The 21,707-nt window shown below is 29.9% G+C and overlaps 3 protein-coding genes and 1 long non-coding RNA gene across 4 annotated transcripts; 2 read left to right on the top strand and 2 right to left on the bottom strand.

Annotated features, from left to right (window-relative positions):
* Positions 1-4,068: 4,068 nt before the first annotated feature.
* LOC109129189 (uncharacterized) lies at positions 4,069-4,970 on the bottom strand. The gene is made up of 4 exons (XR_002035393.2): positions 4,802-4,970; positions 4,584-4,708; positions 4,434-4,498; positions 4,069-4,300 (listed from the first exon to the last, which is right to left on the bottom strand). It is a non-coding gene; the product is annotated as an uncharacterized LOC109129189 (long non-coding RNA).
* Positions 4,971-11,559: 6,589 nt separating this feature from the next.
* Positions 11,560-12,485, top strand: LOC104746453 (uncharacterized). Its single transcript, XM_087489398.1, has one exon. It carries the CDS (start codon positions 11,716-11,718, stop codon positions 12,307-12,309), a length of 594 nt encoding a protein of 197 aa, XP_087345524.1. The 5' UTR covers positions 11,560-11,715; the 3' UTR covers positions 12,310-12,485.
* An 875-nt stretch (positions 12,486-13,360) lies between these two features.
* LOC104746452 (putative sugar transporter ERD6-like 13) lies at positions 13,361-18,066 on the bottom strand. Its single transcript, XM_010467934.2, has 17 exons — positions 17,834-18,066; positions 17,375-17,437; positions 16,503-16,592; positions 16,294-16,353; positions 16,026-16,091; positions 15,860-15,925; positions 15,702-15,777; positions 15,497-15,561; positions 15,303-15,395; positions 15,128-15,208; positions 14,971-15,055; positions 14,757-14,863; positions 14,602-14,661; positions 14,423-14,476; positions 14,262-14,321; positions 13,676-13,790; positions 13,361-13,584 (listed from the first exon to the last, which is right to left on the bottom strand). Exons 1-17 carry the CDS (start codon positions 17,990-17,992, stop codon positions 13,469-13,471), a joined length of 1,416 nt encoding a protein of 471 aa, XP_010466236.1. The 5' UTR covers positions 17,993-18,066; the 3' UTR covers positions 13,361-13,468.
* Positions 18,067-20,881: 2,815 nt separating this feature from the next.
* Positions 20,882-21,629, top strand: LOC104746450 (uncharacterized). The gene is made up of 2 exons (XM_010467932.3): positions 20,882-21,259; positions 21,388-21,629. The coding sequence occupies exons 1-2, from the start codon at positions 20,962-20,964 to the stop codon at positions 21,504-21,506; spliced, it is 417 nt and encodes a 138-aa protein (XP_010466234.1). The 5' UTR covers positions 20,882-20,961; the 3' UTR covers positions 21,507-21,629.
* Positions 21,630-21,707: the final 78 nt, after the last annotated feature.

Here is a 21,707-nt window from a genome sequence, read left to right as displayed (position 1 = left end):
TTTCAGTTTGATGATGTTTTTAGTTCTATTGAAACTCACATTCTTATATTTGCTTGTTTTTGTTTTACTATGAAATGTATTTCACGGAAACAAATACCTATAATAAAGTAATTTTGGCAAGAAAAACAAAAAATAAAAACAAGATCCTCACACTGACTAATTTATGTATTTCTATAAAGCTAATTCATATTTCCCACCTTTATTTTTTAAAATGTCACTCCAAATGACACCTCATTAGTTTTGAAACCATATTACATATATAACTATGATTCACCCTGTGGTACATCACGGAAAAATATTTTATATATTTTTGTATGTAATTGTAAAGTAACTTTTTTTGTCAAAAATGTAATTGTAAAGTAACTGATATTCGTTATTTTAAATAAAATATTAAAGTTTTATATTTGCTTTACTGTATTTGCAAACATTTACAATATCAGTTATTAAATAAATAGGTATTGAATTTGAAAAAATTATAAGTATATATATTTTATTAAGAATAACTAAATAAGTAATTTTATTAAATTTTAATATCTAGTATTTAATTTTGATTTAAATAATTTTGGTTTTAAGTTATAATTTTGGATTAAATGATTAGAATTTCGATGAATATTAGTATATTTATTGTTAATGATAGAAATTACAAATATTAGGATATTGATGAATGACCATATATATATAAATTACTATAATTAATGAGAATCCAAATCATTGAATCGGGTTATATATTTCAATTTTGATTTGATCTGTAAAGACGACACAAAAATGTACTTCAAATATGTTAAGATAGATTGTCATGTGAGTGTGTAGATTTTGTTCACATTTTTTTTTTTTTTTTTGAAAAGGGTTCAGTTCAAAGTGAAAATGAAGCAACAAATCCATGAGTATTTCTAAGGGGTTGTTATTTGTTTATTGATTTGTAAATCCATATAGGATTTGAAAATCTTTATTGATTATGAAAAATCAAAATAACATGTTTACTCTTGGATTTGATTCCTTCTATTTTTTCACTTTCAATACCATTCAAATCCATTTAGGGGGAGGGGGTTATTGGTTCATGGAGGTTAATGGATTATGAAAAGTAAACAAAAACAATGTGTTAATCAATAATTGATTTTAAAATAATAACCATAATGTGTTATTGGTTCTATGATTTAGAAATACTAGTTAAGATCCTATGTATTATTGGTTTAGGATTTAGAAATACAACTTAAAATCCTATGTTATTCGTTTAGTGATTTGTTTTTTGTTTTTTTTTTTGTCAAACCACTTGCATTTCATTAATCAAAGGAGATAAAGTTCATACAAGCATTGCTTAAATTACAAGAGATAAAGGCATTTCCTAAATAAATACAATTCGCAAATATTTGAGGGCTTCGAATAAATTAATCATCACAGTCCGCAAATACTGACTCCAATCACAATCTTTAAGCCCACTCAAGAAAATCATTCTGATGCAGTCTGTTGCATAAGAGTGGACGACATTGCTTTTTGCTCTAAGGAACAATGCCGACACGCGCAACACATCAACATTCCAATATATTGAAACATGACCGCCACAAACAGCCATTGTCAAGAATCTCAAAGCCATGGCCTTTAGCAGTGGAAGACGGTTGATACTACCGCGCAGAAACAAGGTGGAGCGAGGATGTGGCTCCTTGCAAATGTTTTAACATTAGGGTAAGTGTTAGACTAAACCATAAGGGAGGCCAAACAAAGTATGCACTCTATGTCTTTCCATGACCCTGACCTTTCAGGAGAGACAACCACCAAGTTGTCTATCGCACGGAAAGACAAATCTCTGGCTGTTTTACTTATGGTAACCAATACCGCAAACAGAAGACTTGCCATTCCTCTTTGGTTGCTCTCTAGATCAATGTCTTCAGTGATATACTTCTGATAGCCCCTCTCAAACAGATTCACGTCTCAGCACTTATGTAGATAGTTGAAATGACGATTTGATGATTATGGTTGAGACTCCTCCACCCTCCTCAAGGAGATCCCGATCACGCTCAGTGGCCCTCATCACAAAACTCATCTGGGCAGTGGTGGTTTCACACTTGTGAGCTGAGTGAAGAATCCTGAAGTATGTAATCTCTATAATTTTCTACCTTCAACAGTTCAGCTTCTTCTCCAGAAGGAGCCTACAATTGAAAATCCTATGTTATTCGTTTAGTGATTTATTTTTAGATTTCAAAATTCATATTATATCTTAGAAGAGGAAGAGTAAGTAGACATCCTTCTGATTGTGATCTGTGGTTAAGTACATTATTTTTCTTCTTCGCAAACTAAACAAAAATCATATCGTGGAAAGAACAAACAAAAAAAAGGTAAGATCTGTTTCTATGCGATACCTTTTTCACTAAAAAGGTAAGAATAATCATTTTCACTAAACAACAACAACAAAAATTCATAGATTCTTTTTCTTTTCTTTTCAAACTGGTGTCAAGTAAAACAAGAAATTCATGAATCCACAACCACAAGGTGCAAAAAAGAGAGCAACAAAAAAAACATAAGACTTACCGGTGAAAGGGAGAAGTTCCCATTATGAGCCTAGAAACACGCAAAAAAAAAAAACAAATCATTTTGGCTAAACAAACGGAATATAAAAAGCCTTTAAACCTAATCGAAATAATTTATATTAATTTTCGCGCTTTTACCATTTTTTCTACCGTCGGCGTCAACTTAAATATCAGCATTTGAGAAAATAAAATAAAAATAATAAAATAACATGTGAAATGAAACAAAGTCTATCATAATTTAAAAATAAATCATGCATATATATAATGAAACTGTAAATATATATATATGTGTGATTGATATAAGCATTTGAAGAATGGGGAAATTATCATAAATTACCACTATTGATATACGTATGTTTAGGAAATCATTCATTTAAAAAATGGATTAATTTTCGTTCGGTAATGTAAAATAAATCATTTGATATCAAATATTTACAACGAAAAAACTTAAAGAAATTGTAACATATTGTTTCATCGCAATTAGTTGTTTACCGTTAAAATACAATTGTATGTATATAAAGTCCGAAGGATGTTGGATTCAATGATGTTTTTAGTTCTATTGAAAAACTCAAATGTATTACTAGATAGCTGGTTAATTGGTTTGCGTAAGAAGCATGATATTAGTGAAACACATGAGATATATATCGCCTTGATGACTATGGAACATATACAGATCCATAGATTTGCTTTATACAGAGAAACTATATATGGAACATATACAGATCCAAGATCACTGTAAGTCTGTAATTGCACCATGCATGTATCATGTCGTTTTTGTGTATAACCACATTAATATGACAACTTTTCAGACCTTTTTATTTGTTTTTGATATATCAAACGTTTTTCAGACTAACTAGATATTCACCCGCGGTACACCGCGGGACTATATTTATAAATAAAAAACAGTTTATATAATTTATTTATAGATTAATTATATACATAACTAAATTTTTTTATGTATCTATTAGATAGTGTGAAAATTGTTTTGTTTGAAGTTTATTGTTTTTTACTATAGGAACTATATCATATAATTTATTAAGTAGTGATTTCTTGAAGAAAAAGACTGTTTGTGTCCTTTTATTTTTCAATTTAAAGATAGTAGTATTGTTATTATGCTGTAATATTCTAAAATATATGTATAGTATAATTTTTGTATTGTAGTTTTGTATGTTTTTTAAACATCTGATTCATTCATTCATCTGAAATTTTGTTGATCTTATTCAACATTAGAGTAATAAGATATGTGAAATTATATACATTGAAGTAATATCTTATTCCCTATTGAAATTTTGGGGAATATATGTGTATATATAATTCCCCATTGAATTTTTTGGTTATTAAGTTTGGAGCCAGTATGTCTGTATATAATTTGATAGAAATAAAAAAATAGTTATTAGCAGAAAAACAACAATTGCAATATCACTATAACTTATATATATATATATATATATATATATATATATTGTAATTGGATTTTTTTTTGTGAAATCGTAATTTGATTTTGTTTTTGTTTTGCCTAGATCACTCTAGTCTCAGAAAACAAATATATCATCTTCTTCTTTATTTTCATTGGTCCATTTCTGACATCTCCGCCGTTTTTGACTTTTGGTTAATCGATTTCATATCCTTATTTGTGATGATTTAAGAAGATCATCTTTTGACATTACTTTCCACACCTTGTAGATTTCTTTTACCATTCCATATGTTCTCTTTTCCAACACATACAATAAAGAGAAATGTCTTTCCAATCAGTTTCTTCACTGGATCATGCAAGTTTTCTGGATCCACAATTAAGAATAAAAAAAAATATGGTTTAATAGTTTGACATAAGATAAAGGATATATATATTATTGCAAGAACATATCTCCGAATAGAATAAACAAAAAAATCAATAACAGAACATTGATTTACTTGAGGCCATAGTGGATTGACATGGAGTTGAATACCATCAAAAGAATTAGATAAAAACTTAACACCTGTCATGATAAAGATTATGTAAGCAATGACACAATCATTGATCTTATTTAATCATAAATGAGTCTAACCGGAAGATGTGTTTACTTTTGTAGCCACTTATGTTGTAAAATTTGAGCAGACAAACAACAATACTTCCCTCAGATTTTTGACAGGCTCTAAAAACTTGATCGGCAAAATAATCCCACAACATACTCGCCATTCTTTGATTACTATGTCAAAATATTAGTATTGAAAATCAGAAAATATGACAATTATAACAACAAAATGAATATAGAGAAAACTAAATAGTATGCAAAGGTCACCTTTCATCCCTAAGCTCAAAATCAATATTCAAAGGTGTATCTAATAGTTTTCAGTAAGTTGTGGGTGTTATGTATTTGGTAATGATAATTCTCGTTTAGGTGTAAAATATTTATAGGGTCGATTCTGATTTCTTCTCCAAGGCAATAGTATTTGAGTTAGCAACTAATTAGGGAGAAAAAATCTGTGTAATCAGTTTTATTAAGAAATATGCTAGGAATCACACATTATTACTTTGATTAGGAAGAGATATGATTTTCAAGTTTAGGGAATGTTATATTTAATTAATTAATTATCAAATTAGTAAATAATAATGACTTTGATTATTTAGGAAAGTTGCGATTTAGTGGGAATAATTGTTTGCAAAAATTGAAAATCTTATCATTATTTAATAAATCGTAAATTATAAATTAAAAATATTTAATACAATGGCAGGGTTGTAAATAAGTTGGAACTTGAGGAATTTTTTCATAAATGTTTCTGAAAATGTATATATAGATATAAATCATAACTTATAGTCTTGAGATCAAATTTGACTAAAGTTGGTTTTAAGTTATTTTCATATATTTAATTACTATTAGGACCACATAACTTTGAATATTATTATTAGATGTTCAAATTTTATGGATGAGAACGTAATTAAGAAGAAAGCATTCAATTCAAGAAGAGAACCCCAAGCTTCTTGATTCATCGACCTGTTGCATATTATTATTGTTATTATTATTATTATTATTTATTTTTGGCGTCAACATGACTCTTTCAAAACAAAAGATGAATATTTTACTCGTGTAAGAAAGTTAAACAACGAGATTAAATTATACAATGTGCCTGTGCGAGCTAGGCAGATCCCGAATCTCAACCTTCCGAATAAAATTAACATTTTGGATTTCATATGTAAATGTGTAAAGTTTATGTATCCTAAACACAATAATACATATACCTTCGTTTTTTATATAATTGTAGACACTAGCTACAAAATGTAACTCCGGACATATGAATAATCTAAAAACTAAGGGGGGTGTATTCAACTGAGGATTTTAGGAAATTTGCTGGGATTTTAATATTTCAGAATTTTAGGAGATTTGAGTGTAATTTTAAAAGATTTGATTAGAATTTTAAGACATTGTTTGGTTTTTGAGATTTGAGTTTTGGGATTTGGTGTGATTTGATTATTGAATTTTAGATGATATTATAATAAAAAAAAAGAGCAACTTGAATTTTACCTTCATGTGAAGATGCTTCAGTTGTCGACGCCATCTACAAGCTCTGTGATTAACAAAGATCATAGCTTAATATATATTGGCTTAACAAATGTAAAATACTTTCATAAAGATCATAGCTTTTTTGTCTCTTTGGAGTACACTATAACGTTTTCCAAACAATTATTTCACATCAACAAAGACACCACTAAAAGGTACTATATGATTCATAAACAATTTCATCGTCCAAAAGATTCTGACCAATTGCTATAGTAACTGGTCTTGTTTTAATCATATATATAAAAGTAGAGTTTCAGTCTCTCCTTATTGGTCCACTTGGTAATGCAATTTTAACAAAAAATTATATTAAAATATAAATTTAAAAACAATTAATTTTCATATTTAACTCACATAATATAAAACTGAAATCTTTATAGCTTCTCCCTATAAATTATGCATTAACTTTATTTCTCCACTAAGTTGTATTAATTAATTGTATTAAAACAAAACAATAAATTAGAATTGTAACTCTCATTTTTCTAAATGCAATTTTTCATCATTTCTCTTCCTATAAATACTCATTATCTTATTCTCTTAGTCTATCACTCTTTCATTCTCTCATCTTCTTCCACTACTCTCAAATCTCTTTTTTGTTTTGTTTTGTTTTGTTTTGTATTTTTTTTGTTATTGTTGTTGTATGAGTTATAAAAAATCAAATCAAATTTCATTGTAAAAGCTTAGTTTTAAAGTTTGTATGATATGTATATCTTATATATTTATTTTAATCTTTTAAAATGTTTATCTCTATTTTCTATTTTATATTAACATCTTATAAGTCATTATTTTCATACTTCCTTACAATATTCACCACATAATAAGATCATAAAGTTGAAATGATCCATATGTAATTTATCTATTATATCTCTGGTTATCTCACATATTCATGTATCATTTTTTAATAATTTATAAAGATCAATATAATTATCCATTTATCCATTTATAAAGACTATTTTGTTTTGTGATCCAATTGATAAATCTGCAGAGATCAATATAATATATTTTTTTTATGATTTGCGGTTTTTGAAAACAAAATGAACATAATTAAACAATTGGTTTTTTGTGTCTTTTAATCAAGATAAAAAATGATCCAAAAAACAAAACATATTCAACTGGAACTTAAATATAAAAATAAAATATCATTTTAAAAATATCATTTCACTAAATTCTCTAAAGATGAAACCATTAGTATGAAATCTAGCACTATAAGATAAATTGATGAGTGAAAACCAAAAAAATATAAGTTATCCTTGGGATTTTAAAAATTATTGAGATTGAAGAATTCATATAATTTTATAAGAAAACTAATTTAGTGTGTCACTTAAAAAGTAATATTTTTTATATTAAAGTATTATGTGTAAGTGTTGAGTTTATATCAACAAACAACCAAATCATGTGAATTTTGATTCAGCCACTTGGTATTCCTTTTATTTTAGGTTATAAAAAATTAAAATATTTATTTATAATTAAAGACATGTAACTCCATTTAACTCAAATGTAACTCCTATCCAATAATTGTACATTAATTCATTCCTCCTACTAACTTATTTATCTTTCAAGAGAAACTATTTTTGGTTAAATTTTAACATTTTTTATTTGTTTTGGTTGGGTAAACTTATATTCATATTTTGGTTGGCGAAATTAATATATTTCTCATGCAAAATTATTATTTATAATATATTTCTCATTTCAAAGTTTAAAGCAATATATCATGTATATAAAAGTAAGCTTTTTGTCTCTCCTTATTGGTTGATTTTCATTTAATGTTTTCTAATTATTATTTATTTTTATTTGCCTTCTAATTGCTTTAAACAATATTTAAGACCCAATAAACACAATACATTTAACTCACACATTAAAATAAAATTATAACTGAAAATAAAATAAATTATGCATTAATCATATTCTACCACTCAATTTTATTCAAACACAATAAATTATTATTGTAACTCCATAGTTCTAAATGTAACTTTCATCATTTCTTATCATATAAATAAGCATTCTCTCAATCTATCATTCTCTCATATTGACATTCTTTTACTATCTCATTTTCACATTCTCTCATTCTCTTCTACAATACCTCAAATCATTTTTCGTTTTTTTTGTTATTTTTGATTTCTTATTTTTGTTGTATGGGTTGTAAAAGACAAATGAAATATCATTGTAAATTGTTAATGCTAAATTTTAATTTTAGAGACTACATGGTATATATTTTATATTGTTCTTACTTTAAAAGATTTATCTCTTTTATCTAATTTGGATTATTATCTTATAAGTAATCATTCTTTCCCACCAATATCAAATGTTGTTATATCTCATATGTGTTGTAAGAGTTTGATTCTATATTTTAATTTAGAAAGTATTATATATATATATATATATTACATTGTTCTATTTTTTAAAGATTCATCTCCATTATCTAATTTGGATTACCATCTTATAGTAAACATCCTCTCCTTCTCTCCTACCAATATCAAATGTTGTTATATCTCATATATGTTGTAACTTGTAAGAGTTTGATTCCATATTTTAATGTAGAAAGTATTATATATATTTAACATTGTTTTCAATTTTTATTTTATTTATATAAAAAAAACATTTCTTTTATATTTCTTGCCTTTCTAATCTATTCATATTTATTTTTTAAATTTGCATAGTTAAATTTAAATTTGCATATGTTGGTTTTAACAAAACAATCAACTTTATTTGAGAATTAGATGTTCCTATTAATTTTTGAATGATCAATGTGTAACATATAAGCATTTTGTCTTGCAATCACAAGTTCCATTTCCATTGCTTAACTCCATGGTTAAACTATAATATATGTTGTCCTATTTGTAGGAATAACAACATACTTATTTAATTTATTTAAAAGAGCAGATGATTAATCGAAACAAACATTTATCCAAATTTTATAATTCAATCAGTGAGTGTACTTCTTACTTTGAAAAACTTTTACATTGAAGTTCATCAAATCATATAAGAAAACTAAAATACTATGTCACTTCAAATTTGGAAGGAAACACTTGGTATTCCTTTTAAAAAAATTCAAAACACATATAAAAATTTATTAATATTTAACTCACTTTAAAGACATTAAAGGTTATTTAACTCAAAAATAACTTCTATCCAATAATTTCATACATTCCTCCCACAAATAAAATATATATATATATATATGTTCAAGATTGTATTTAAATATTACATAATTTTTTAGTTAGCTAAATTTATAGTCACATATATACAATATATATACATAAGAATTTATATTACTTATTAACACCATAATTCGACCCATTATTTGCTTAACTCAAAATTGGTTTCAAAGTCAACTAAAGAAAAACAAAAACGATCTTATTGATATTAGACCAAAACATGGGCATACAAACATAATCACTTACACGGAAGATATTTAAAAAAAATAACTTATTATTGTAACATCAACATATGAAGGGTTTACATAAGCAGTTAATTATAAAATCTATAATACAATAAATGTATTGGAAACAATATCAGTCAATGATAAGATTGGATCCTCAAAAGCAAGAAACAACATCTTCATAACTCATAAAAAATAAACGCCACAATTATACACATCTAAACGAAATGGTATAAACATATAGTGTATAAATAAAAGTAACAGCAAAGCCTGTATATGCCTAACTAAAACGAAATAATACAAAAGAGAAAACGAAAAGACCAAAAAAAAAAACAAGAAAGTGCCAACTACACCACAACCCACGCGTTGCGTGGGGAAGCACCTAGTATTCAATACTATTTCCTCCAGTTAACACCAATTTCATCAAAACGTGAATCAAAATCAAATCTGCAGTTTTTTTTTTTTGGGTTTTTTGATATCCAAAGATTTTAGGAGATTTGGGGGTGTATTGAGGTTAGGGTTCCTGAAATCCTCAGTTCAATTTCGTTTTGCGTTCCTGAAATCCTAAGTTGTCCTAAGTGAAGGATCCTCAGTTCAATTTGCTGGGATTTGTCTCCTAAAATCTTCAGTTCAATCCTAAGAATTCTTCACTTGGCTCTTGAAATAAAAATAAAAAATCGAATCCAGTTTTCAATTATCTCAAAGCTGATAAAGGATTGGATCCTGTAACATGAAATTGAACTGAGGATTTTATGAGATTTGCTGGAAATTTTTAAGTTTTTTTCCATAATAAAGAGAGAAGAGAGAACGAGAAGAGAGAGAGAGTTGCAAAAAAAAAATTGCAACTGGTGTCGAATAAAAAAATTTCTGAAATCTTATTTTAAAATTTCACCTTCACAGGTGTGATTTGGTAAGACATATTTTTGAACTAAAAACGTTAGAAAAGTCTTCTAGAATCACATTTAATAGATTTTTTTAAAAAATTGTGATTTTTTGAATAACAGTATATTTGAAGTGAGATTTAGAAATTATTGATTGAATAACAAGATATTGTAAATGATTTTAATAAATTTCACATTCAATAACATAGAATTTCAGATGATTTTTAAAAATCACTAGTTAAATAACTAGGGATTTAAAAATACTCCTAAATCTCCTTAAATCCTCAGTTCAATACACCCTCCTAAGTTGCATCAACCCCGCCATGCACCCTAATTTAAATGTGAAAGGCAATACATTAGTGAAAAACATGATATTATATAGAAAACTATGGAACATATACAGATCCAATATCATTGTAATTGTACCATCATGTATCGTGTTTTCCTGTATTACCACATTTACGTAGACTTTTTATTTGTTTTGATGTCAAACATTTTTCAGAATAATCTCAATCGTATTTCGTATAGTCTTGAGATGCAAATTTTGACTCAAGTTGGTTTTAGGTTACTATTAGTATTAGGACCCCAGAAATTTGACTGTTATTATTAGATGCTCATATTATGGATGAGAACGTCATTAAGAAGAAAGCATTCAATCCAGGAAGACTACCATGTCTTGAAAACATATAAGCCTGTTGTATATTATTCTCATTTTTTTCTTGTTTTTTTTTTGCGTCAAGGTATTATTCTCTTTTCTATAAATTAAAATGAAAGATGAATATTTTTACTACAATAAAACATTAAACAACGTAACGAGATTGAATTACACAATGTGCCAGTGCGAGGCAGATGCCGAATCTAAACCTTTTCCAAGGATAATTAACAGAAACAAAAAAATTCGTGAACATTTTGGATTTCATATGTAATGTGTAAAGTTTATGTATATCGTAAACACAATAATATATATACCTTCGTTTTTGAATACTGGTAGACACTACAAAGTGTAAAAAAACATATAATCACAAACATTAAATAACTCCGGACATAGGAAAAATCTAAAAACTCAGATGCATATATCAACCCTACACCCAAATCTAAATGTGAAAGGCAAGAAAATGACTACTATTAAGTACTAACAGACTAAGAATAAAAGAAGGGGTCTACTACATGTGGATGAGTAACATGTTTGTCAACACTGGTAGTTAGGGATTGCATTAAATTTGCCAACATGAATTAGATGGGCAGATGAATTGATGATAATTAGTCACTCGAAATCTTTACTTTCTCTTTTTATTCAATTCTTCGATTCTTTCAACCTCATGCTACATGATCTATATAAACACCTTATTGGCTGACAGAGTTCCTCATTATCACATACACAAAACACAAAGATTATCAACATGGCTTCCAAGTCACTCTTTCTTGTTGCCTTACTCGTCGGCTCTTTCGCTTTCACTTCATTTGCTAGCGTCGCTAACAGGAAGCTTAAGAGTGGTCTCGAAGATCAAAAGACGTTCTTCCACCATCGAGGTGGTCTCGGTGGAGGCGGTGGTCTCGGTGGAGGCGGCGGCCTTGGTGGAGGAGGCGGTCTTGGAGGAGGTGGAGGACTTGGGGGAGGAGCTGGAGGTGGTTTAGGCGGAGGAGCTGGAGGCGGCGGTGGTTTAGGCGGAGGTGGTGGTTTAGGTGGAGGAGCTGGTGGTGGAGCTGGAGGTGGATTTGGTGGAGGAGCTGGAGGTGGTGCTGGAGGCGGTGGTGGTCTTGGTGGAGGTGGTGGTGCCGGCGGAGGATTTGGTGGTGGTGCTGGGGGTGGTGCTGGCGGTGGTGCAGGTGGAGGGTTTGGAGGTGGAGCTGGTGCTGGGGGTGGACTCGGAGGAGGAGCTGGAGGTGGAGCTGGCGGTGGCGGTGGATTTGGAGGAGGAGCTGGAGGTGGTGCCGGTGGTGGATTCGGTGGTGGAGCCGGTGCTGGAGGTGGTTTCGGTGGTGGACGTCATTGATGAGAGCTACAATATATTGACGTTAAAGCATGGAACGCTATGCATGGCAATGGTTCTACTTACCAAAGTAATACTATGAGATCCATTAATATATTATTCACCTAAAGTTATTCGTTCCATGATTTTGTGTTATTATCGGGTCTGATCAGAAAATAAATGAATTAGTTACAAGTTAATCGAGCTATACATACTTGGTGACTAGTTTATGCGACTATATATACCTTCTTCAAGGTTTCTTTGACCTTATAATTCAACTCGACTATTAGTCAACGCAAACGATGAGGACAATTTAATGTTTAACCCTAAAAAAGATTCGATGTAAACATTATAACGACGATGCACGACAATATCAAAGCCTTTTTTCCCAAAAGTATGCCAATATAGGAAAAAAATGTGTGAGCTAATAATAATAATAATAATAGCCAGCAGCATCCTACATACTCCTAGTTATATTTGAAATATTTTTGAAATAACCATCTATGTGGATTCATATAGATGAATCTGAAACGTACCGTCTACACTGGAATCAGACTCTAAGTGCAATTTACTCAATGAGATACAAATATCGTACAATCCAAATATGAACCAAAAAGAACAATAGAATAGTACTGCATGAGTGCATGTAAATGAGAGAATGAGAGAGAACTTTTAACACGCATATTATTTGACTGACGTAAACGATTTTTGAGGATTTTAGATCTGTTTAATTTTCTTGGACCGTGAACAAAACCGAATAACTACAATTATGTGACTGAGGTAAACATTTTTTTTTTTCCTTTTTTGCTTACGTAGAATAGTACTACAGTCTACATATATCCAGAGTTCCAGACTATATTTTTTAACTAATTAACTAACCATGGTTGGATAGCAGTAACTCTTATATGGTCGTACGTTACCATCCAAATTTAAACTCAAGTAATAGGACATGTTTATTCAAACTTCAAATTTGTTTTGTATATGTATCCCAAAACATGAACAACTAACCTTAAAAAATGAACCAATCATACGGTGATTAAGTCACCGATGGAAATGCAAATTATGCATATTTTAATTTTGGCCAAACAACTCTGAATTAATTGATAAGTGAGGTCATGTTTACAATTATATGAATTTGACACCAAGTAAAAAGAAAAGAAATATAAATAATTTTACAAAGTTATCATCGGGTAATGGAAGCCTGAATTTCTTCGAGCGAACGGCCTCGAGTCTCCGGTACCATTTTCGTCACAAATAGGATGCCCACACCCGATATTATCGTATATATGAAAAACACACCTACAAGTTTTATTTATCAAAAAATGATTAAATTGATCAAAATTTTGGTGGATTTATTTAGATACTTGTATAAAAATGATCAGAGAATTACCGGAAGAGCTCCACTGGAAGAGGAAGTTGAAAGTGTAAGAGACGAACCAATTGCTGGACCAGCTAGTTAGATTGCATAACGTCCCTGCTGATCCCTTTATATTTATCGGTGTCATCTATAATCACCCAACGAAATAGAATAGCTAGTTAGATATAGACTGGTTAATTTTTATCTACATTACATATTGAATTGAATTAAATGTTAGCAACTTAGCACCGATCAACTTATAATATTTTCAGATATAATAACTATATTCTATATGGGCAGACAAAACAGTTAAGAACATTTTTAATCGGCTCATACAAAAAAAAAAGCATGCATTTATCATTTGCATGGACATAAAATGAGTTTTCTTGTTTTTATAATGTAGCTACGTTTTTTCTATATATTTCTAAGCACTTCTTTAAGCATTTAAAATAATATTTATTTAAATCTATCTTACCAATATAATCAATGTTTAAATATTTTCAATTTATCTTGACTATATACGATATCGTCCATATTAAATTTTAAACATTAGCTATATATTGTACTATTCATCTCGTTACGATCATCATACTACTAAAGAGTAAAGACAAATGATTACCTCGGACACCATGACCCATGGAATACCTCCTATTCCGATTGTGATCGAAGTTTGAAAAACCTAAAACAAAAGTCGGTAAATGTACCTTAAGCAAAGTTATAAATTATGTTCATTTAAGAAGGAGGACTTAAACGAAATTATTATGTAGTACTAGTACGTACCAACACTCCTATTAATGTTGAAACCGGGGTGTAATTTTCAAGTAAATCATAGCTCTGCAAATTAGTTTTGATTGCTTGATCAGTTATACTGAAAAAAAAAAAAATCAAAGTAATAAAGCACCTTTTTTTCTTAGAATCACTACTATATCTTTATAAGTTTTAGTTTTATCTAAAAGAACCTGAAACAGAAACGATAGTCCAGTAATTAATGACCCCAAACACATCATGATCGTCGCAACCTGCAAATAAGTAATTCAACGACGTTAACTTCTGATTCTCTACTATATATACATTATACACTATATAACTAAAAGAATTTTAAATAAGCTATAACCGTTAAAAGCGATCGTCTCCTAAATTTATCCACGATTATAATTCCTATAACGCTCGTTATAGACTGTACCACGCTTGCAACCATCACTCCTACGTTGTTCGGGAAGCCTGCAAAAACAATTAAATTATATATTAATTTCGTTTCACATAATATGATTTTTTTTTTCTTACAAAATAATTCTTTTCTCACTGAAAGATTATATTTAAAGTATTACCCGATCTTTTGAAAATCGAGCTCAGGTAAAATGTATAGCCACTGAGACCTCCGAGTTGTTGTAGTACTAGCAATCCAATTCCCACCTACAGTAATTACAGCAATTAGTAAAGCCTCAAACACATAAAATTTTCAATTAATAATCAAAAGATTCTTACAGTAATGGCACGAGAGTATCGTGGATTGAAGAGCTCGAAAAATCCATCTTCTTTGAATTCTTGAAGATTTTCCATATATTTCTGTAAAAAGAACAATAAAAATATATATTCTTTAAACTATTATATTGATCGTATTTAATTTAAGTAGTGTCTATTTCTTGAACATTTTATTTACTTTGATTTCTGCCGCTTCTTTGGTGATATCAGTATTGTTTCCTCTTAGGCGTTGTAGTGCAACTTCCGATTCTTGTACCCGACCATTTCTAGACTATAAATTACAAAGATTGTTAAAAAAATTGTTCAACTTACTTGTAACGATTCTCAAAAGTATGTTGTATTTAATTGATAGGAACAATATTAAATAATTACCAGCCACCTAGGAGACTCCGGTATGAAGAATAAACCGACGAATTCCAAAACACAAGGAACCGTGCCTGCACAACTCCAAACGACACAAAGCGATTATTTTATGAACTTGATTGTAAATTTTAAATTATACTAGTTAAGTATCATAAGAATACAACTTTAAAATCTATTTATATGTTCCTTTCAATAAAGAGAGTCGAAGATTTACTTATGAGAGCTAATTTTTGCCATGAAATGACTGATCCAACGAGGAATGTGACGGCAACGCTACCACACATCACAAGCTGTTATATATAAAAAGAAAAATATTAAAAAAAAAATTAAACTAGTAAAAAACAATTTCTTTTTATTTTTGCAATGTATTACCGAGTTGATCGCAGAGAACGCGCCTCGAACTTTTTTGGGCGCGATTTCTACAATGTAGACTGGTACCTAAGATTAGATTTGGAGTTAAACAATTAATTTATTGGTTGCTTGTAGTGAAAACTAATTAAATCCTAGTAGTTATCAGGCGAAATATTAAATTACGTACCACGTAAGAAGCTAGGCCAGCTGCGACCCCGAGAAAAAGTCTTCCGATATCAAGGGACCAAGTCGCCTTCAATAATATAAACCATTTATTAGAAACAGCAAATAATTAATTCGTCTGAACTTTTGATTTGAAAGATCTTTTGTAGCTACAATAAATAATAGTCGTGGAACATGAAACATTCAAACGACTAAACTAATGTCATACGTGGCAAACAGAGGCTATTTAAAATTTTGAAAAATTAAAATGATGGTTAGAAGTTATAAGAAACCTGAGAGAAGGTGATCATAAGCCAGCCGGCCATGCAAAACGAGTTTGAAACCCACAAAGCCTGCGCATTATCATTCATCAAAACGCTGTTTTTTCTTTTTCTTTTTGGAGTTAATATTTCTAAATAAACTATCTACGTAATGGAATTAATTGTAATTTTAGTAACGATGATAAATTAATTATTAAAAGGATAAATATAAAAGAACTTACGCCTCTTCGACCAAGTATATCAGCAAGTTTTCCCGACATCGCTGCTCCCACAAGTCCACCAATTGTTAAGACAGATCCAAAGAATGAGAACTACATCCATGTACGGAACAACTTAATTACATTTATGTTAAAATGGTTATGGTTAATATCTATATGAAAATGATTACTCCTAGCAAACTTTATTACAATGACACTACTAGCATATATATACTCTTTTTTTTTTTTGGTCAAACTTTTCAATTTTATAAAATTAAAGAGTCTCAACCTCTAGTAGGAGAAGAAATACATCCAAAGCGAAGAAAATAAAAGTAACATATGCCAAAAAACACCATCAAAAGATGGTTAAACAAGGGATAGATAAGATACAAATCATAGGAAGAGAACATAAAAGACCAACAAAATTAAAAAGTACAATCTAAACAGTTTCTTGATAGATTGCATCTATACGCTTACGTAATTTACCAACAAAAAAAAATTAACTATAGAAAATCTAAATACTAATATATATACGAGAATAACGGATCAAGGCAGGCTATGAAGGTATACCCAAATGAAACAAACGGCCTGGACCCCTGATTAAATACAAAAAATAATAAGTAATTTATACTGGCTAGGGCAATTTACACGTTCACTTGGCGGATGATCATTTATCTAAAATGTAAAATTAGTTTTCAAAAACCCCCACTATTTGTATATTTTCTTTACCACACTACCCCGTAGTCAACACTTTAACTTATATCTTATATACGTACTATTTATATTTGTGACAATCCATCTATTGTAAATTTATATTTTGGTAAGAGGACGATTAACTAATTAAATAAGATTTTGTATCAGCACACAGGGAATAAGATCAACAACTCAGCACTGACCTCAGCCAAAGAAAGGTTCAGTCCTGCCATAATCCCGGTTTGAGCTGGTGATGTAAAGCCGGCCTGCCATGTTAATAAAATAAATAAACCTAAAATACGCATTTGGTCATTAATCATAAAAACAATGTTGCTTTTCGCGACAGCATACTCCTTATAACTTATTGATACATCCTTCTCTCTGATTTGATTTGATTTTTACATATATAAGATTTAGACATTTTAAGAGAAACAAAAACGTTCCTCTTTCAAACATTATTACAAGAAATCAAAAGGGAACCAACGAAACACTGAGCGATAGCCATCATAAATTTATTTCGAACATTTATAACAATTAAGTTATAACTTATTTTTTCGTTTCAAACTTATGATAACTTTAATGGGCTTATGTGTTCAGTTTAACAGAAAAATACAGAAAAAGCACAAAAAAGAAGAAGAAGAAGTGAGTATGAAGAAACTTACGGCAGTGCCATAGGAGAAGGTGCCGCAAAGAGCAGTGAAGGTTGTGAAGAGTAGAATTAAAGTGACGGGACCATCACCGTCGTTTACACGAACCCCTTTATCTGATGATTCAATGTCTTCTTGAATCCTAACTTTCTGAAGAAGTGGTTCGTCTCTCATGGCTGTGATTAGTGTGTGTGAGAGAGAGCAACAAAGAGATTAATGGAGGAAAGAAAGATTAAGGTGAGAGAGAGACTGAGTATCCTTGGGCTTAGTCCATTATATGGGGAAATAAAAATTGAAAAACCACATAGCATGACGTGCAAGTCTCAACAAAAATAGTTTTTTTTTTCTTTCTTAGAACCATTCTTATATATGGTATTTTCTATAGCCAATTTGTCAGGTTTAGAATGCGTTTGCAAATATTTTAATATATGTTACAAGATTAATGTGTATATATACAACAGGGAAAACAATATAGAAGACTAATTCTGTTTATTTTGTTTATTTATCTGCTATTAGTATTTTTTTTATTTGCTCAAAGCTTTTAAAAAATATATATATATATATTTATCGTTCGAATTATATTTACCGCTAATAGTCACTTTAGTCAAACTTGACTATCATCATTAAACTATTTTTTCTAAACCTTTATAGTACATCTATATTTAACTTGTTCCCTCGCTTCTTATAATGTATGCCGTATGGCTTTTCTTGACAATTCACTAGGCGTGGGCATAAAAACCGTACCCGAATATCCAACCCGGAACCCGACTCGAAAAACCGGGTTTGGGTTAGGTTCGGGTTTGCCTATAAAACCCTATTGGGTTCTATATTCTAATATCCGTGGGTTCGGGTTAGGGTCGGGTAATATCCGGTACCCGTTTGGGTATCCAATAAACCCGAACATATAAACATATTTATAATATTTATCATTAATATAATGCAATTACCCTAAAGTTATGATTATAATTTTGAATATTTCATTTAGTTTTATACCTAAATATCAAAAATAATCAAAATATCTAAAATATATTGTCACATAAGTCAAATTTTAACTAAATTTATTTAAATTTAATTAATTTTAATTATATTTTTTCGGGTACCCGGTAGTTCGGGTACTAATTGGGTTCTAAAAATTATAACCTAAACCGATCCGAACCCGGTACTACCCGAACCGAACCGAACCCAAACATAGTAAAATACCCGAATGGGTTCTATTTTCCATTACCCATTAACCCGAACCCGAACGGGTAATACCCGAACCCAAACGGATAACCCGAATACCCAGCCCTAATTCACATAATATCGTAACCGTAATAATTACAGAAATAATGTAAGGTGTTACGTATGTAAAAAATAAATCAAGCGAAGTTAAAGCTAGTGGTTAACTTTTTGCTGTCAACATCTAGTTATTTTTAATTTTACGGTTGAGTATTGACCAATGGTCGACTTTTTCTGAATGCAATTTCATTATTTGGCCATTGCAAAAGTTCAAAACTCAATGAAAATAAGTGTAAATTTTAACCTCGGATCCCACACTGAAGAATTATAAAGTAAATAAAATGAACCAACATGAATAACGTGTTCTATTGTTTAGTTGTTTTAACATATAATGGATTGTTATTTCGTCCATTACAGACTATATATAGTAAAGGATTTGGTTAGAATTCGGATTTTACAAACATTTGCGTAGGATTAGTGGGAAAGCGATATGCAATGTGCCAAAGAAATACAATTTGGGAGACACGACTATTAAGTTAATGGCAAAAGTTCATTTTTCATTTGGAAATCATACTAAACATGGACACCATATACACACATTACGTTTTCGTATATAAAATAGAATCTTTATTATTTTCAGTTAACATTTAGCAATTTGATGTATATAATTGATAAAAATGATACACGTAACACTAACACGCTCCTCTTAGGCTCTTACATAATATATTAGATATCTTCTAACAAAGTTCTATAGATCATAAGATTTTTAGGTGGACTGATCTTATCGATACGACATATCCATAGTGTCTGATTAATTAGTACTCATAAATAGAGGTTCGTAACCAATAGAGGTTCTGTTTACTCAATTACTTTATTTTTTGTTTAGAAATTTATGACAATTTTATAACAACAGAATACTAATAATTTTATAGTCACAAGTTCACAACCAATAGAGGTTCTGTTTTCTTTTAGTTACAGTAATTTTGTATTTGATGGGTTCACAATTTAATTATTTTCATAATGTGTATATATATGATTGGTTAAATTAAATGAGATGTTCATGCACATCAAAATACCTTAAGATCCCCTGCTAAACAGCATATAAAGATGACTGGATCAACATCATAGCTTGACAGATAAAATGTTCATGTCAAATCGACGGAATCTATATGCAGCCGTTGTTTGAATGTTCTTATATATAGAAATTAATATAAGATTATACACAAATCATTGGCATTAATAAAATTTTGTAATATTTTTGATCAAGTCACATTCGATATGATCGTTGAATGAGAGCGGCTCATGAGATGCCAGAAACATTCCACACAGTTAATTTAGTCATCCGCTTAACAAATTCTTTTATGTCGTTATTAGTTTGTCGTATGGAGAAAAAACAAAAAGTACACCAGGTTTATAAGTTTTGTATTTTAATTGGTTTGAAAATCTACCGTATGCACAATTCAAGTCTTTGTAGAATCTTTATAAAGTTTATTTTTGTATTTGAGTCTTCGTATTTTTAATTTGGACATACGTTCACAAACCAATAACTTCTTAAATAATTTTCACATATGTTTTTTTTTTTGTTAGTTAGTTTCACACATACTATATTCAGGAAATGTAGAGTTTTACATATTTTGTTTATGTTGTTATTTTTACTTTAGTAAGACGAACTCTCGTAATACTGATAAAACTACAAAAAAAAAAAAAAGAAAAAAAAAAAAGAAAGATATCATTCGTTCCTTGAATCCTGAGAGGCTGAGAGCACACAAAGCATATGAGTATTCCATTCCAAATACTTAGGTCTACATAATCAGTTACCATTTGCGTCAAGCAACTTGTTATTCTTCCTACACATCAACACGTTTTTTTTATAACATTAATTTTGTATTTGATCCGTTTTAAACTACTCCATGTACTAACAAAACATGTTCGTCGAGATGTTTCAGCTTCTATTCACGATCGTATCAATCGAAGCCGTCCTGATTTTAACACTCGGGTTCGGGACACCAGCGAGAAGAGTGGTAGTGAAATTGCTAGACATATCAAAGCAAGGTCGAGGACCACTGGTTGCGAAAACGGTCGCAGCCACTATGCTTGTGTTGTTTGGCTCGGTTATGTACAGCACGATTCAAATCAACACAAGGGTCTCCGAATCTGGTGGTGTAGCAAACTCGACCGATCAAGTCATGTTTGCAAATCGCCTCCTCGAAGCTTTCCTCATGGGTAAACATATCAGCATAAAAACACCATACATATATATGTCATTCATACACCATTTTCTTGTGTGATTGATATTTATCTATAAAGATTCTTGATTTTTTTTCTTTTTCTTTTGTATGTGTGTGAAAAAGGGACTATCTTGTTCTTGGCAATGGTTATAGACAGAATGCATTATTACACAAGAGAGCTTCAAATCACAAGAAGAAATTTGGAGATTGCTGTTAAGACAAAGAGCAAAACTGTTGCTTAATTAAAAAGCCAAATTTAGCATCTAAAAATCTGTAAATATGTGTATTAATTAATACATTATCAAAAAAAGTCACAGTCGTGTGTTACTTTAATTAAAAAAAATAAAGGTGGTCAAGATCAAAAATCCAGGTGTACCATATACTTTCGAATCAATCGGTTCGAGATTGAACCGGGTTTAATTACACTCGGTTTGGTTCAATTT

The sequence above is a fragment of the Camelina sativa genome, chromosome 15, assembly GCF_030686135.1.
Source record: "Camelina sativa cultivar CO46 ecotype springtype chromosome 15, ASM3068613v1".
Lineage (NCBI taxonomy): Eukaryota > Viridiplantae > Streptophyta > Magnoliopsida > Brassicales > Brassicaceae > Camelina > Camelina sativa.
The sequence above is the reverse complement of the archived record's forward strand: the minus strand, read 5'-3'. Positions and strand labels throughout refer to the sequence as shown.

Excerpts from the sequence above, each read along its gene's own strand:
- LOC104746450 (XM_010467932.3), top strand. The coding sequence starts at position 20,962 with ATGTTCGTCGAGATGTTTCAGCTTCTATTCACGATCGTATCAATCGAA. Across the intron at positions 21,260-21,387 it reads CCTCGAAGCTTTCCTCATGG|GGACTATCTTGTTCTTGGCA; the intron begins GTAAACATATCA and ends TGTGTGAAAAAG.
- LOC104746453 (XM_087489398.1), top strand. The coding sequence starts at position 11,716 with ATGGCTTCCAAGTCACTCTTTCTTGTTGCCTTACTCGTCGGCTCTTTC.
- LOC104746452 (XM_010467934.2), bottom strand. The coding sequence starts at position 17,992 with ATGAGAGACGAACCACTTCTTCAGAAAGTTAGGATTCAAGAAGACATT. Across the intron at positions 16,354-16,502 it reads ATATACTTGGTCGAAGAGGC|GCTTTGTGGGTTTCAAACTC; the intron begins GTAAGTTCTTTT and ends GATAATGCGCAG. Across the intron at positions 15,209-15,302 it reads AAGAAGCGGCAGAAATCAAA|AAATATATGGAAAATCTTCA; the intron begins GTAAATAAAATG and ends TTCTTTTTACAG.